This window comes from Phaseolus vulgaris, chromosome 11, assembly GCF_051622355.1.
Source record: "Phaseolus vulgaris cultivar YP4 chromosome 11, ASM5162235v1, whole genome shotgun sequence".
Classification (NCBI taxonomy): Eukaryota; Viridiplantae; Streptophyta; class Magnoliopsida; order Fabales; family Fabaceae; genus Phaseolus; species Phaseolus vulgaris.
In genome coordinates this window covers 5,605,865-5,621,074 of record NC_143508.1, presented here as the reverse complement: position 1 = coordinate 5,621,074, position 15,210 = coordinate 5,605,865, and the positions used below count along the sequence as shown (strand labels likewise).

The window sequence follows — 15,210 nt, the reverse complement described above, 5'->3', positions numbered from 1 at the left end:
ATAATCTCACACAAGTTAATCTCACCTTATAAGTCTATTATATTCAATTAATGTGAAATGTAAATGCTACAAATTCAAATCTTTCTTGATGTGTGCATTATTGTATTTACATAAACTCTTAACAATTATTTATTATTTTGTATTTATAGGTAAACAAAAATTAGTGAACCATACAATATGTTTAAAAAGGCGTTTGAAGAGAAAAAACTTCACGCATTAAAACAAAAGCAACACTGTTGTTGCTTTTTTTTATAAAAAAAAACTAGTTGCAGTAACATTTTTTTCTAAACATGCACATAATCATTTGTCACCAAACATGAACAGTGAATCTTTAATTAGCTGGAGGCCACTAACCTTTGGAGATATAGGAGCAAGACAAATAAGCATAAATTATTAGCGGTTAACCTTGAGAAAGAAATTTCTGCTTATGCATTACGGTCATTCGAGACAACATTAATGGAGGAGTTCCTTGTTTGATTATAAAAATGAAAAGTAAAATACATTATTTCAATGAAGGTAAGTTTTTATTAGATTTTGAAAGGTAAATACATTCATATTCTGGGTGCTATAACTCTATACGCACCTATTTTATTAGCACAAGAAAATCAGGTGGAGTGGAAGTACAGAAAAATGATCCAGAAGGTGTCTGGATGATAGAAAGAAAGAAAAACTGAAATGGTTATTAAGCTGGTGACTCTTCACTCTTTCAATACTCCTTCATAGTAGGCAAACCAAAAATCCGGAAATTAATTAACTTAGAACTGGAAAATCAAATAGAAAGGGAAAATTGACAGAAACCATGATCAACACTTGGGCAGATCAGCTGGTGGAGGAGGCAACTTCTGATTAGGGAGCTTCCCATCCTCAACAATCCAAGCCATCCTCAACCCCCAACTAAGGTGCACATCAAAGTGACAGTGCATCAGCCACACACCTGTTTCATCATACACATTAAATTAAATCATATCATCCAAAAAGATAAAGATAAATTAAACAAAATTTATATGCACTGTCTTAATTTTATTTAGTATGACTTTTTAATCAGAACTGAAGTCTTAACTAGATAGTTCAGTTATAAAAGTTTATACGTTTTCAACATAAATTATGAAAGTAAAATTTCAAATCTGATTAGAAAACTGTGACTTTATTCTTATTTGGTATCATGTTTTCAAATATTTGTATGGATAGTAAAAAACAGTAAATCAATAGTTTTTGTTGATTCAAAGTTTTATGTTGAAATGTATAAAAATAGAAAGCAGATAGAAAGTGACAGTATCACCTGGGTTGTCAGCAAGAAATCGGATTGCAACCCAACCACCAGAGGGCACACCAACAGTGTTCCTTTCAACGGGGTCAACCAGATTGAAGTTTGGAGGGTCAGTGATGGGATTAAAGTTCCCAAAGCCTTGACCCACGACATAGAAATTAAAGCCATGAAGGTGCAAAGGGTGGCTCTCAGCTCCTAAAATGCTAGTATCCTGAAGCACCACTTGCACCTTTGTGTTAAAGAGTATGACCACAGTCTTGGTTCCATTGGTGACCCTTGTGTTGTTAGGTGGGGTCCCCGTGTAGTTGAATGTCCTCAGTGGCACAGCAGGAAAATCAGTGGTGTAAATGCCGTTATTAGCCTGCCCAAAGAAATGTTGCTGAAGAAGTGCTACAGAAGGAAGAGTGAAAGATATATTGTTCATCGAGGCTGCAAATTTTGAACTGTTGTTTGGTCCTTGGCATGTTTGGTTTTTGGGGCAGGGACTTGTTCCAAGTCCAACCGTGAAGAAAAAGCTCTTGTCAACTTTTTGAGGTACCTTGGCAGGGTACTTGGCAGTGTTCAAACTGCGAAATTTGCTTGAGAAGTTGGCAACGAAGGAAGTGTCGTTGATGGCTGGAAGGGAGGGTTTAAAAGTGGGAATGTTTTTGGGAGCAAGTGGCTTCTTGTACTCTAGAATGCCAGCAACTGTGGAATTGTCGAAAGTGCCCATGCCAGTGAAATATGGCCTTGCTAGCATGAAGAAAGTGGCATTTGGGTACTCAGGTTTTGTCTTCAACAGAACATTTGAGGTTTGTCCCGGTCCTAGGACTATGATCTTGGACTCAAAAGGTTTAACGTAAGTAGCATCAGCTTCAACAATCACCAGGGTGTGATTTGCAATGCTGAAAAAGAGCTCGTCATTGAGTGCAGCATTGATCAAACGAAGAAGGTATGTCTTCCCTGGTTTCACCTTTAACCTGAACGTCTCTGTCTCTGTCTCTGTCCACCATGCACGTCAAAAGTCAAAACCTCACTAAGTCATTAGCAACTTAATGAATAATCTCATATTATCACTACTAGCCAGTTTATTTTGTACAAACAAAATTGAGACTTGTTTTGTTTTTGCGTAAAAGTAGATTTTTTTCTTCAGTGGATCAGAGCTAGTTAATGTAGCTTCAACAAGCTTTTACCGTTATTGGAGCAATTGTAGAGGGGTCCAGGAAATCCGTTAAAGGTGTGGGCATCTGAAACATTTGGACCAGCCCCTGACTGAAGGGCTTGTGCAATAACAGCCTCTGGATCTGCGTTCCACCACTCACCTATGTGGTTCAATCATTAAAGCAATACACATCAGAAAGTTTTCTTTTGTTCAATCATTGTCCTTTTTTAAGAAGAATAAATGATTGTGTAAAGGAAAATATTACTTCGAAAATAGTATCTTGAAAGCTAATAAAATTTTAAAATTGTAACTTTATAGTTGTAATCTGATGCAGCAGGTTTGTCAACATATCAACACGGATATGATAATGGTTTGAGGCCTGTACCAAAGAGAATGGGAACTTCCTTGTACGGGTTTTCAAATGGGTAAGATTCATTGCTCCTAGGGAGGAGGATAAGAGGTCCATAGAGAGTGGCTCTTAACCATGAGATGTGAGCATGCCAGAAGAGGGTTCCTCTTTGTCCATCAATGGTGAAGTTGTACACATAACTCTGGCCAGTTTGAATGGGACACTGAGTTATGTAAGATGGGCCATCTGCCCATCCACTTCGAAGCTGTCTCACTCCATGCCTATTCTTGTTGTCATCCAAACCAATATTGTCAAGAGGATACATATGTTAGTTTCTAGCCACACAATAATCCATTGCATGCATGGACATATATTAGCTATAGCACAAAAACGTAGCGTAGAATAACTAATGCAAAATTATTAGTTTTAGAGAGTTAAGATCATATATACCAGTGTATGGTGACATTGTTCGGAACATGATTGACCACCTTAACCACAATTCTGTCACCTTCTCTTGCAGCAACTCTAGGACCAGGGAACTTTCCGTTCACTGTAACAATGCTCTTTGTGTGGCACAGCCTCGTAACATTTCTCAACCTTATCTGGAAATATAATAAAGTAAATATTCATATCACCTTTTTTTCTGCAGAAAGGCATACAACTTGGTAGGAATTTAGACCACTAGTTTATAAAGTTTAGCTGCATTGAGTGGTAAAGATAACTCATTACACTTTAGAACTCTCACTAACTAGTTTCACTTTAGACCTCTTACTAGAAAAATATATGTTTACATATGTCTGTATATAATGCTCACATCAAACTTGTAGTGCCTTGTAACGCTTCCATGCTTTGAACTAGTGGCGAGAACAAGGAAGCTTGTGACAAAGAGGAACGCCACAAAAAGTGTTGGTGATGAAGGAACAGCTGTGACCATTTTGTCTCTGCTTGCACCAATATCGTGTTTTAGGCCTGAGTGGGTGAGTTTGGAAATATTAATCACAATTAGCTGCATGCTAAACAAAGGTGTATATATAGAGGTAGAGATATAAACCAGAAATTAATGTTTGGTCGAATAGATTTATCTGATGAGTGTACCCATGTTTCAGAACGAAGCATGCCGAAGAGGATTGATTTTCACCTACGCTGTATGGTCCCATTTTTTCTTATACTTTGGAGTGTCACTAAAGTTAATTTTATTCAACATGTTTTGTCTCATTTACGTACCTGGTTTCGTACTCCTTAATTACAGGTTCTTCTCCATGTGCACCCAACATCTGATATTTAGACTTTTTTAACTGTTTGTTTTACGAAGTGGTCTCCAACAAAATTCGTTTAAGAGTAATGTTAAAATCAACCGTTAAGGCTTGCTAACTAAGCCACACTTAGATTGCTACACATATAATTTTAAAATGGTTCTGAAAAAAATAATTTCAGGTGAAGTCCCATTAATCATGGTTAATTGGGTGTGCTTGGTGGTGATGGCACACTTCTCAACTGAACAGTACCGTAAGCAAGTGACTTAGAGCCACAGAGAAGGAAAAGGACATGTGATCCAACTTTTTCTTTTAGCCACCAAAACAAATGAGCAATAATCAACTTAGCAGAGATTAGGTTCCTGGTTAATTAAGTCTTGGATTGGATCAACGTTTCAATCATAGGCTTAATCACTAAGATAGAAAGATTCATTACAAAGCCAAAATAATCAAATCAACATTGACAACAATCTAACAAGTTCGATATAAATTGAGCTTTTTCGGACCCTCATAACTCACCCTTCATTGGCAAATAGCTGAATTTAGATGTACCTTTAACGTACCTTGTATGCATTATATTATTCAGAACTGCATGCAAAGAAATTGAAGCGTGAAACTTCGCCACCAGTTAGTTTTCAAGGTTTCACCATTATGCAAAATCATTCAATAAGGTTAAGATTGTTTAAAATAAAATCCAAATTCAAGTTTTCCTATACTAAAGTGTTAGATCGTCTAGTGTTTTAAGATCATGATGATGGGTATCAGTGTAAGTTATATAACTGTTATTTTTTTAGTTTAATTTTCTGTCTAATTTTCATATAACTGTTGACACGTAATGTTATTTTGCAGCGCCATTTCCACCGAACTAAAAAACAGCTTTCCATGTCATGTCTAAAGTTACTGAAATGGTGAAAAATATTAAAGGTAAGATTTTGTTTTGCAGTACAGGAAAGAGTGAAGCGTGAGAATTTCTAAGAGAATTAGCGTTTTAGAAAAGTGTGAGGATTTGAAAGAGAGAAGAATGATATTTTATTTTGTACAAATGTCTAACATCAAAATTTACAGTTTCAATGTGAATATTTAAAAAGAAATTTCGGAATCGTAAATCTTAGAAATTTTAATAATGAACTTTGTCATGAACATGGATTGGTTATAATCAAAACCACGTAAATTTGTATGTGATTTTTCTTCTTATGTTGTACGCTATTCTACGTACATTCTTGATCTCTACATTTTCATATTATATTAATTGATTAGACGAGTGAATAGTGTTTGTACTCTTAGCATCATCATATAAGATATTATTCTTTTTAGATTTCAAACTCAATTCCATCACGTTTATTTTTAAAATCCTCTTAATGGATTAAGAAAATTTATATAAACTACTTCGAGATAACGTGGAACTTTATAATGCATAAGGAAAGTTAATATATTTGTGATACATAATTTTTAATTCATAATATCGAACTATAGAAAACAAGAAGTCGTGACAAGATCTCTATATTTTGTCGCTGAGTTACCGATTCCATTCATCCCGAACAGCACAGTAGAGATTTCATTTTGTACCTGTTTGTGTCTGACCAAGAAAAAACGTGATGCTTTTTGCCTTCAGATTAAATGGAAAAATACAATACTTCTTCATCATTGAATCTGGCCAAAGTTTATCAAAATATTTTTTTTTTAAATGTTATATGGGCTATAATATTGCATTTTGGAATCATGCGTTATTAAATTAAATACTATAATTTTTTTGGCTTTTTTGCATTCAGTTCTATATTTCATCAGACGGTGGCTGAATCTAGTTATATCCTAGAACTATGGAATATATACATACACAATAATTTATATGAGTTTAATAACTGCAGAATAGGTTTTGGTTAAAGTACAAAACCAATAAGCAGTAACAATTCCCTGGTTTTAAAATTTGACTGACATAGATTACTCTTAAGGATGGAGATGTCTTAACTTAAATGCTCCTCAAAAAGAAAAATGTTGGTGTAAGATAAAAGATAAGTAGTATCACATGCACGTAATAACATTTGTAATGCTTATTTATATATCAGCAGATACACATGTCTCGGTAAGAATTCTGGGAATAAGTAAACATGGACTAGAATACAATCATATACTTATGCCAAGCTCATTATATACGCCAATACTGAATAATATATACATACATATATACTTGTTTCCATGAACATACAAGTAAAGGCATCACATTATGCATTTTACAGCCATATCTAAACCATCAGATCATGCAATATCTGAACCATCTGATTCGCTCTCCCTGCTTCCCCCACTTCCCGACCCAATCCTTAATTTGCACACAGGACATGTCCCTTGTTGCCGGAGCCATGGATCAATGCAGTTGGCATGAAACTGGACAAAAAGTAAAACAGTCATTTATGATAGGTAATATAAATTACACTAATTACTACAACAAAACAGTCTTCTTTGATTGAAATAGCTCACTGAAAGAGTTGGAATAATTGTGAATTAGTTAAGTATACGGGTGAGACAAAATTGAGTAGTTCTAATGGATTTTAATCATTTTACTAGAATGGTATGACGAAAAAACTAAGACACTGACAAATTTATTTGAATCACTAGCTAATGATTATCACAGAATAAATGTGATAATGAGAGATAAGTACTAGCCTCCACTAGGCTAAATAATTTTAAAAAACAAGGAAGAAAGGAAAAGGTGGGCAGTGATAAAACCTGATGCAAGCATGGTAAGCTACGAACAAGCTCCCCCCTCTTAACTTGGTCCAGGCATATAGTACATGTCAGCTCATCTTCTGCACCTCCGATACCTGCCTCTGTTCCTCCAGATTCTTGCTTAATCTGATTGACCATTAAATAAAGAAACAAAAAACCGTTCCCTTCCAGGAATAAGTATGGAAGCCATCAAGTGGGGGCAATTTATCCCAAGATTTTTGTAGAGTATACAAAAATACTCACTTTTTTTAATTACACAAGACACCATAAACATCATAGGTTAAAAGAATCATATATATCTCTTTTCTTCAAAAGCATATCAATGGAGAATGAATAGGACATCATTTTAGGATTATCGAATAGTTTGCAATCTATATCTCGGGGCATTGTCTAAAGTATTTATGAGAGGCAGTAAAATCTACATAGACCACCAGTAGTATATAAAACTAACAACCAATAGTAAAACCAGGCAACACATTTACATCATTATTAACATAACATAGGCTAGTAAAGCTAAACAAACCAAAAGCAGAGACAGTTAACAGATATTTACCTCAGCTGCACCTGAAGAGGATGCCAGACCAGCTGAGCCATCTCTGTTAACACAACAAATTGTATCAGATTATTTATTATGGTTTAGCACTTCACATAAATGCAAATGCACACAAAGGAGGAAACTAGTCCTGTAAACCACTTAAACTAGCTTGAGAACCCTAATATATATATAAAAAAAGACTACCAAATGCACTTTACTCAATAAGCTTTTATTAAGTAATGATTCCTGATCAACGATATAACAGCACAGCCCCTTTTCACAAATGTCATCTAGTACGCAATGAGTAAAGATCATCCCTTCAAGATCCTGATTCTACTACCCAGTGATTATGTTTCTTGTACATGATCTATTTTACCACAAATGTAGGATGAAAATTAGCAACAACTATTTAGTTTTCTAATTAGAGTCACAACTGCTTGTCTCCACACACCTCTGGCAAAGTCAACCTTAACAGCTTCACCGAGGCCTGCCCGTTTCTCCATGGACCATGATTTATGCTCCATATTCAATGGTTTTCTAAACCAGAATACTAAGGAGTGTGGACTTTAAAGTTACCCATCTCTATCATAAGTCAGTGCTTTTTACGGAACAGTTAGAATAGGGTCAACTGACCCTCCAAACAGTGAGCTTCAGGAAAAGAAAAAATAGAAACGGAAAAAATGCAAGTTTATGCAGCTAGCCTTTCTTCTGATTCATTATCACTATCATTTTATTTATTTATTAAGAAACCATTACAACTCACTTTGGTGGGACTGGAACTTTATAATTGTGAATAGGCAAGGCATTTATCTCTTCCTCAGTCATTGAACGAGTACTAGGAGCAGTATCAGTGTCCAGAGCTCTCAAAGTATCATAATCTGCAACAAAATTAAAAAAAAGAACTTAACAAAATAGAGCAATATAAGCCTTCATCTGCTTTCAGCACCCATCTAGGGCCTTTTCAACTGAAAAGATATCAAAATACACATTCAAAGGTACAAATCATAAACATAATACCTAGCTCATCAAATTCACGGTCAAGAAGGGCAAGCTGAAGTCTAAGACCCTGCAATCTTCCTCTAGTTGCAATTGCAATCGATGGTGGCATGTGAAGACGGAGTTCAGTATGGCCAAGCAACCCAGAGGCTGCTGCAGCATGAGCCCTAGCCTGTGCTTGAAGCTGTTGACAAGTGGCATACATCCTCAGACTTGTAGCCATTACAAAGATAGCCAGTACAACCCAGAGCTGGAATGATATGTGCCAACGATTAATTTCTTACTTCAATGCAAATAAGTAACTTGCATAGCTATAAGTACATTAAATTTAGCATTTTTTAAGTGATTACTTACCAAAAAATGATGTAACATCTGAGGGGAGTTTAATATCATGAATATCAAAATAACTGCCAAATAAGCATGTCAGATACAGATTAAGAATATGCTTTATGAAGCAGTAAAGCGTTAGATACAGCAGAGAAGACATCACCTGTGATAAGAAAACCTAAAGAATTGCCATTAACTGGCCGAGCTGGATGAATCCGCTGATAGGAAGAAGTAGGAAAAGAGAATGAGAATTACAGTCCAATTATGTACAGTCTAGTTTAACGGGGAAAACTGGCACATATTAAACTTACCATCAAGGTTCTTTCAGGAACATATGCTGGAAAGCCACTTTCAATATCTCCTCTACTCCCTCGGAAGACAAAACTCATGATTGCAAAGGAGTTCGTTCGACCAACAATTCACAGCAGAGCACTGCCTGCGACCTATTAATGGGTGTCTAAAAATTACAATAACACAAATTTGTATACGGATTATGAAAGAATAAACATGTATTAAGTCATTCAAAAATCAAAACAAGCACACATAATTCCACCAATGAATTTGTGAAGACTGAATGATTAGTCGCAGTAAACTCATTTTTATAGATTGATGGTTATTTGCAGCAAAGATAATTTTTATTGTTTGAAGATTGGATGACAAATCACATCTCACATTCCAGTACCTTATCTAGACAATTTTTCTACAAAACACACATAGATCATTAGGTTCACAAAACTACGATTTGAAGCTAACCAGATCCACTTTTTGAAGACTAGATTCATAACTTATGAAAGATAGCCGGATAGACAATTCCTTTTCTCTTTTGAAAACAAATGGCGAATAATTTTTGTTTTTGAAGCCAAAGCCATTGATCTATATAGGTTTATGTCTCATTAGCTCCCGAGATTGCAGAGTCAGAAAAGTTCTATGAAATTCAGTTCAAGGAATAACGGATTGTACATAATGGCCAGTCCAACATTGCAAAAAAGAAGTGTAGGTATACATAATAACTTAAAAAGAATAAAAAAAACTCCCCCTTCCATTGTATTTAACAATTTACTCAATTACCACATAAAATAAAACTCCCCCACTTGTGTGGAAAATTCTGAGGAAGTAGGGTTTGTTTTTGCGTTTTTATGAATAAGATGTTAGTGCAGAATGCAGATGCTTTTGCTAATCTGGGGGACCTCGCACTTCAACTCCGATCAACTCATAAAAACCAGAGATTTGATGAAAGAAAACCATAAAAAAAAATCAATTTCAGGCAAATTCTCATCCGGAAAATGAAGAATGTCTGAATAGTTAATAGAAATAGGCAAAAGGAGCAGTCACAACCACCTAGGAAACCCACATTACAATCTATTGAGATGTGAGGTTCATCAAATTTAGAAACACGCTTTCATACCAACATTTAACCGAACATGATCTCATTGGTTCCATTTTCCAGCACTGAAACACATAGTAAAGTGCAAAAACAAAAATAAAAACCATCAACACTTACCCAAATCAAATTGTCCCCAAACAGATTCGTAATTGTACCAGGTCAATTCATCACTGTCTCCGTTCTTGGTGTGGTGTGGTGAAGGTGGGTTCACTCACTGATATGTTGCAACATAAGATTTAGAAAATGCTATTTGTAGAAACATTATATTATATCTATATCTATAGATATGAAAAAGTTAAACTTTTTAATTGATCCATAGTTTATTAGTATTGCTTTTCCGCATACTCCGCAACCATAGTAAATACTAAATATTATTTGTTAAACAATTAAATATTAATTATTTTTTTAGAAGGAGGTGAAAATTAAATAATTTAGAACATGTTAGGTTAATTAAGGAGAAGTGTAGAGAGTTTTGAAGATGCCACGTGGAATTGGTAGATATGGAGGTAGTGTGGTAGCAGTGCCACGTCTTCTTCGCATGCAGGAAGGTGAAACCCCACAGCGCTCACAACCAACACCGACACTGCCACCATTTGATTAGTGACATAAATGGTAGACACATTATTTTTTTTCAAAAACGTTTTGGTAACACCTCCTCACCATGACACACATGTGATGTTAATGTGGTACAAAAATATGACGTGGCAAAGGTAATTTTATAATAATAATGATTTCAGAACTACGGCGGAGATTACTTCTTTGAACTCTTGTCCACCACCACCGAAGACTTTTCCAGTGACTCTCATCTCTATATTCTGGCTCCGTCACCTTCTCTACGAGTTTCTCTGCTGCGAGGTCAAGTTGAAAGTTGTTGTTCTCATGGATCGCAACCCCTCCCATATCGCCAAGCGAGATCGTCATTGTCGTGCTTGACGTGACGACACACTAGGAACAACTCCGCCGCGAACAGCAAGAACCGCGTGCGGTCGCTGTCATGGACGATGTCGTGGAACTGATCGGCGTCGAAACAGATCCACACGACTCTCAGAACGCTGTCACTTTATTATTCGACTATCGGAAGACCCTTTGCCACGAGGATTGAAGGTGAAACTCTGAATTTGGGTCATATATTACATCGGTTGTTACTAAGAACCGATATAATATAGCTCGCGTTATTCATTCGCGCACAATCTCACTCCACTACGTCATTGTCACGTCTGCTGCGTCAAATGTGTTTTACTGTCAGAAGGTGTCAATAAATAAATATATATATATATATATATATATATATATTTTTTATTTTTGTTAGGGATAAATTTTGATTAGAAACCACTTATTTACACTGTATTAACATATTCTAACTATTGTTAGAGTGACTGACTTCAAACTTTTAAATTAAATATTTATTTACCCTTCAACAAGTTTATTAAAGTGTATTTATATATGCTGATAAAAAAACATGTGTTTATATATAGGCCAGTATATTTAATATTTAAAAGTAAAAGAAATACAAGAATTTAATGTTAAGCTTTTATAAACTCAGATTTATTCAATTTAATTAGTTAAGTTTTTGAAAAAGTTTTATACTGATTTATTTTCAAAAAATAGTATGAATTAGACAATAGCATTTATTCCCACTTCTAATTTGGATAATAATGATGAACCAAACTTTGTTTAAGATAAGATTAGGAGACAAGGGAAAGAGAGAAGACAGTTTCCCATATAATAGGAGAGAAAACAGTGTAGTAAGAAAACAAGATAATTAGAAGTATGGTTGAGCATAATAATATAAAATAAGAAAATATAATTTAGTAAAAAATAATATAACAAAGTAAAAACTAATATATAATCATAAAATACATATAAGATAATATATTAAATAATGTTAGGTTAAAATACAAATTATGTTCAAATGACACATTTTTAATAAAATTATATATAATTTTCTAATAATATATTTTTAATTTAAGTTTTATAATATTTAAGACATCATTTTAATTTAAATCATACAGATTTATATAATTGTTTTTTATATTATAAAAGAGTCATATCATATTCTAGAGTAATAATTAGTATGTTAAAACATATTTAAATAATTATCATTAATTTAATATTCTAATAAATAATATATATGTTAAATAAAAATTATGATAAATATTATCATATAAATTAATATGAACAAATTTAAGGAAAAATTCACTTTATTCATGGTTTCTTTTTATTAAAATTATAAATATAATAAATTATATTTGAAATATTAATATTATGAAAATTATTTGGCAAATAAAAAACAAATTACATTTAATTATGCTTATAACTTAAATGCATCTGGGAATATATAAAGAGATATATAAATTTATCATGCTACCTTAAATACGGTTCACTTTTAGAATAAGAAAAATAAAATAAGCGAAAAGAAAATATTACTGTAGCAAACATCAAACATATCCTTAATCTTTATATTAATTTAATATATTATATAAATATAATTTATTAATACTATGCATTAATTTCACTAAAAATATAAATGGTTAATAGTATGTTACTGCTATATATAAATGGTTTAAGGAAAAAAAATGTGATGAATAAAAATTGGTACAATTATATATTTTATCAAATAAGAAATTATTACAATAGAATTGTGTAATTAAAGAGTGACAAAACAATTATAAAAAAGTGTATTATTTTATATAATAATACACCTATAGTAAATGATTAATTTCATTTAGAATATAACTGATTAATGTTCTGCAAATATAATGCGTGATTCCTTTCATGAATAAAATCATGGATTCTTATTTCAAATATAAAAAATTACAACTATTTAAAATATATTTAATTGGGATTTTGATGGTAGACTCAGACTTGGCATATCCAACCATGTCCATAGAAGGACTATAAAAGTGAAAAAACATAGGAAACTCCACTGGGCAGCCAAAACTCAAACTTCAACTTATCTGCCAAATTCAGAACTGTCCAAATTGAAGAACTAGAAAGTTTTTGAAGTCAGACAAAATGTTGGATCGATTGAGAATTTTCTAACTCTATTATTCAGTACCTTCTAGACATGTACCAACTGCAACAATTGAAAAATCTAAGCACATAAATCAAAAAGGCAACCCTTTATGTGGAATCCACGGCACCCTCAAGAAGAATAATCAGAGGTACCTGAGAAAAGGTAGGAAAGTGCTGCACAAGGGCACAGGGCAATTTGAAATTAGACAATCTCAGATTAATTGTGGTTACACAGCTACAGAGAACAATAATTTAGATGATGTTCATTCCAATTGCATTTCCTATACAGCATCTTCCTCCTATTCCCAATTAATTCAAAAGGGGTCACACAGGAAAAGTGACATATCATCAGCACATTGGTCAAATCATTATGGTTATGTGCTGGAAGTTGAAAGAAGCATCTCAAAAAACACAATCCTTAAAGAATCCTCAGAAACAATGGGCTAAAGTGGTATTATAAACAAATCAAATAATGGGCTGCCAGAGAGTCACTGGTGCCAACTTGATAGCACACAATGTTTGATCCACCAAGCCAGATAAAAATAGCACACTTCCTTCTATTCATGATGATGATGAATCAAACCACTAGAGTCCCACAGAGATGGAAACTAGAATTTCTTCTATTTCTGCTAGTTACATGCTATTTACAGTATGAATTTCATGACCCAAAGTTAAAAAATTGAAAGAGTGTTGCTACTGTTTGCAAAATTGTCATCACCAATTAATCATCCAAAACAAAAGTTCAGCTATGTCTCCGTGAGCTTCTGTTGAAGACTGAACTCACTTGACTACGGCTTCTACTCACGGAAGCATGCTCGGAAGATGACAAAGACGAAGAAGAGTTTCTAGAACCAATCCTTCCAAAGAATGAAAACAAATTGCGAACAACCCTACCAAACCCTCGACTCTCCCTAACCCTACTGCTTCTCACCGACCGAGAAATTCTCCTCGGAGCTCCGTTCGAGTTCAGTCCACCGTCCATTTCCGTGTACACAACCGGGAAATGATTATCTCCAGCTCTCCGGCCGCCAGAAAATCGACCCACGGCGAATCCCCCACCCGGAAGCCTCCAGATAGTTAACCCTATCGCCTCCTCGTCGATCTGACTCGGAGCCCTAGTTTCCAAATCGGACGGAAGCTCGTGGCGGCACACCGGGCACGAGTTCCGCATGGAGAGCCACGGGAGGATGCAGTCGGAGTGGTAAATATGTTTGCAGGGCAACTCACGCGCCTCCGCGTGGACCTCAAACGCCTCCTTGCACACGGCGCAGTGCGCCTCGGTCTCCACATGCGCTTCACCGATCTCGATCGTCGGCATGGACTCGATCGCCGCCTTGGACGCCGGCGGGTTCTCCGGGCGGCCGAAGCCGTTCATCTCGATCTGCGCGAACTGCTCTAGTAGGCGGTCGAAGCCCGAGCCGAGAAGGAACTCCGACATGGTGGGCGGGAGCGGACGGAGGCCAGTGCCGTCACCGTCGTCGTAGAAGAGCTCGAAGGTGCTGGCGCCATCGTGTTCAGCGGCAGAGTCATCGCCAGGTCCACGAAGGACGATTACAGGGTTAAAGGGAGAGCGGTTCCCGGCAGCGTCGCGACGGCGGCGACGGAGTCCCTGTCGGCGGAGTGAAAGATGGTCGTCGGGGAAAGGGCTGAGACGGTGGCGCGGCGAGGCGTCGGCACGGATCTCTTCGACGAAGCCGCTCTGGCAGTGGGGACAGGCGATGGTGGCTTGCGAGGAGAGGTTAATGAAGCGGGTGCAGTTGTAGCACCAATACGACGGCGTTCCGTGTTGCGTGTCCGAATTCATGTTTTTTGACCAAATTGAAAGAGAGAGAAAGAGAAAGAGTATGTTTGGGGAAGGTTGAAGGGGAGAGCGTGAATATAAATGAAAGGAGCGCGTATATACGAACTCCCAAGGAAATCACCAACTTTTGCGTGTTTCATTCCCCACGCGTTCAAACCTAATCTCAACTTCTCACTTTTTTTATTACTCTCACTCAAAAATACTGCTACGAAAATATTTCCAATGCTAGTTTATATTAAATTAAATTAAGAAAATTAAATAGATGGAGTGTAAGTCAAAAATGAATCAGAAAATGAGAGGTAGGATATTGTTAGGTTGAGTATTATTGGTGACTTGCAGAGGAAGATTAAGAATGGTTTTGGCTTTTGAATTTGGCATAGAATGAATATTTTAATTAAATAATAACTTGCTGAAAGAAACA

The 15,210-nt window shown here is 35.5% G+C and overlaps 3 protein-coding genes across 5 annotated transcripts; all 3 read right to left on the bottom strand.

Annotated features, from left to right (window-relative positions):
• Positions 1–505: 505 nt before the first annotated feature.
• On the bottom strand, positions 506–3,771 carry LOC137832212 (laccase-2). Its single transcript, XM_068640258.2, has 6 exons — positions 3,572–3,771; positions 3,208–3,359; positions 2,794–3,038; positions 2,440–2,568; positions 1,280–2,248; positions 506–934 (listed from the first exon to the last, which is right to left on the bottom strand). Exons 1-6 carry the CDS (start codon positions 3,767–3,769, stop codon positions 804–806), a joined length of 1,824 nt encoding a protein of 607 aa, XP_068496359.1. The 5' UTR covers positions 3,770–3,771; the 3' UTR covers positions 506–803.
• A 2,263-nt stretch (positions 3,772–6,034) lies between these two features.
• On the bottom strand, positions 6,035–10,252 carry LOC137829678 (E3 ubiquitin-protein ligase SDIR1). Of its 3 annotated transcripts, none has more exons than XM_068636550.2 (9): positions 10,091–10,252; positions 8,901–9,032; positions 8,753–8,807; positions 8,617–8,669; positions 8,284–8,512; positions 8,030–8,144; positions 7,285–7,327; positions 6,732–6,857; positions 6,035–6,389 (listed from the first exon to the last, which is right to left on the bottom strand). In XM_068636550.2, the coding sequence occupies exons 2-9, from the start codon at positions 8,976–8,978 to the stop codon at positions 6,264–6,266; spliced, it is 825 nt and encodes a 274-aa protein (XP_068492651.1). In that variant the 5' UTR covers positions 8,979–9,032; positions 10,091–10,252; the 3' UTR covers positions 6,035–6,263. The 3 variants fall into 3 exon arrangements, with proteins under 3 accessions (XP_068492651.1, XP_068492659.1, XP_090153580.1); XM_068636558.2 differs by having other exon boundaries at positions 8,901–9,046; positions 10,091–10,219; XM_090297454.1 differs by lacking the exon at positions 10,091–10,252 and adding an exon at positions 9,658–9,867.
• Positions 10,253–13,228: 2,976 nt separating this feature from the next.
• On the bottom strand, positions 13,229–14,933 carry LOC137818851 (E3 ubiquitin-protein ligase RDUF2). The gene has a single exon (XM_068622481.2). The coding sequence runs from the start codon at positions 14,790–14,792 to the stop codon at positions 13,731–13,733; it is 1,062 nt and encodes a 353-aa protein (XP_068478582.1). The 5' UTR covers positions 14,793–14,933; the 3' UTR covers positions 13,229–13,730.
• Between the last annotated feature and the right edge of the window lie 277 nt (positions 14,934–15,210).

Excerpts from the sequence above, each read along its gene's own strand:
- LOC137818851 (XM_068622481.2), bottom strand. The coding sequence starts at position 14,792 with ATGAATTCGGACACGCAACACGGAACGCCGTCGTATTGGTGCTACAAC.
- LOC137832212 (XM_068640258.2), bottom strand. The coding sequence starts at position 3,769 with ATGCAGCTAATTGTGATTAATATTTCCAAACTCACCCACTCAGGCCTA. Across the intron at positions 3,360-3,571 it reads CAAGGCACTACAAGTTTGAT|ATAAGGTTGAGAAATGTTAC; the intron begins GTGAGCATTATA and ends TTATATTTCCAG. Across the intron at positions 2,569-2,793 it reads GGAAGTTCCCATTCTCTTTG|GTGAGTGGTGGAACGCAGAT; the intron begins GTACAGGCCTCA and ends TGAACCACATAG.
- LOC137829678 (XM_068636550.2), bottom strand. The coding sequence starts at position 8,978 with ATGAGTTTTGTCTTCCGAGGGAGTAGAGGAGATATTGAAAGTGGCTTT. Across the intron at positions 8,808-8,900 it reads TTCCTGAAAGAACCTTGATG|CGGATTCATCCAGCTCGGCC; the intron begins GTAAGTTTAATA and ends TCTTCCTATCAG. Across the intron at positions 8,145-8,283 it reads CCGTGAATTTGATGAGCTAG|ATTATGATACTTTGAGAGCT; the intron begins GTATTATGTTTA and ends ATTTTGTTGCAG.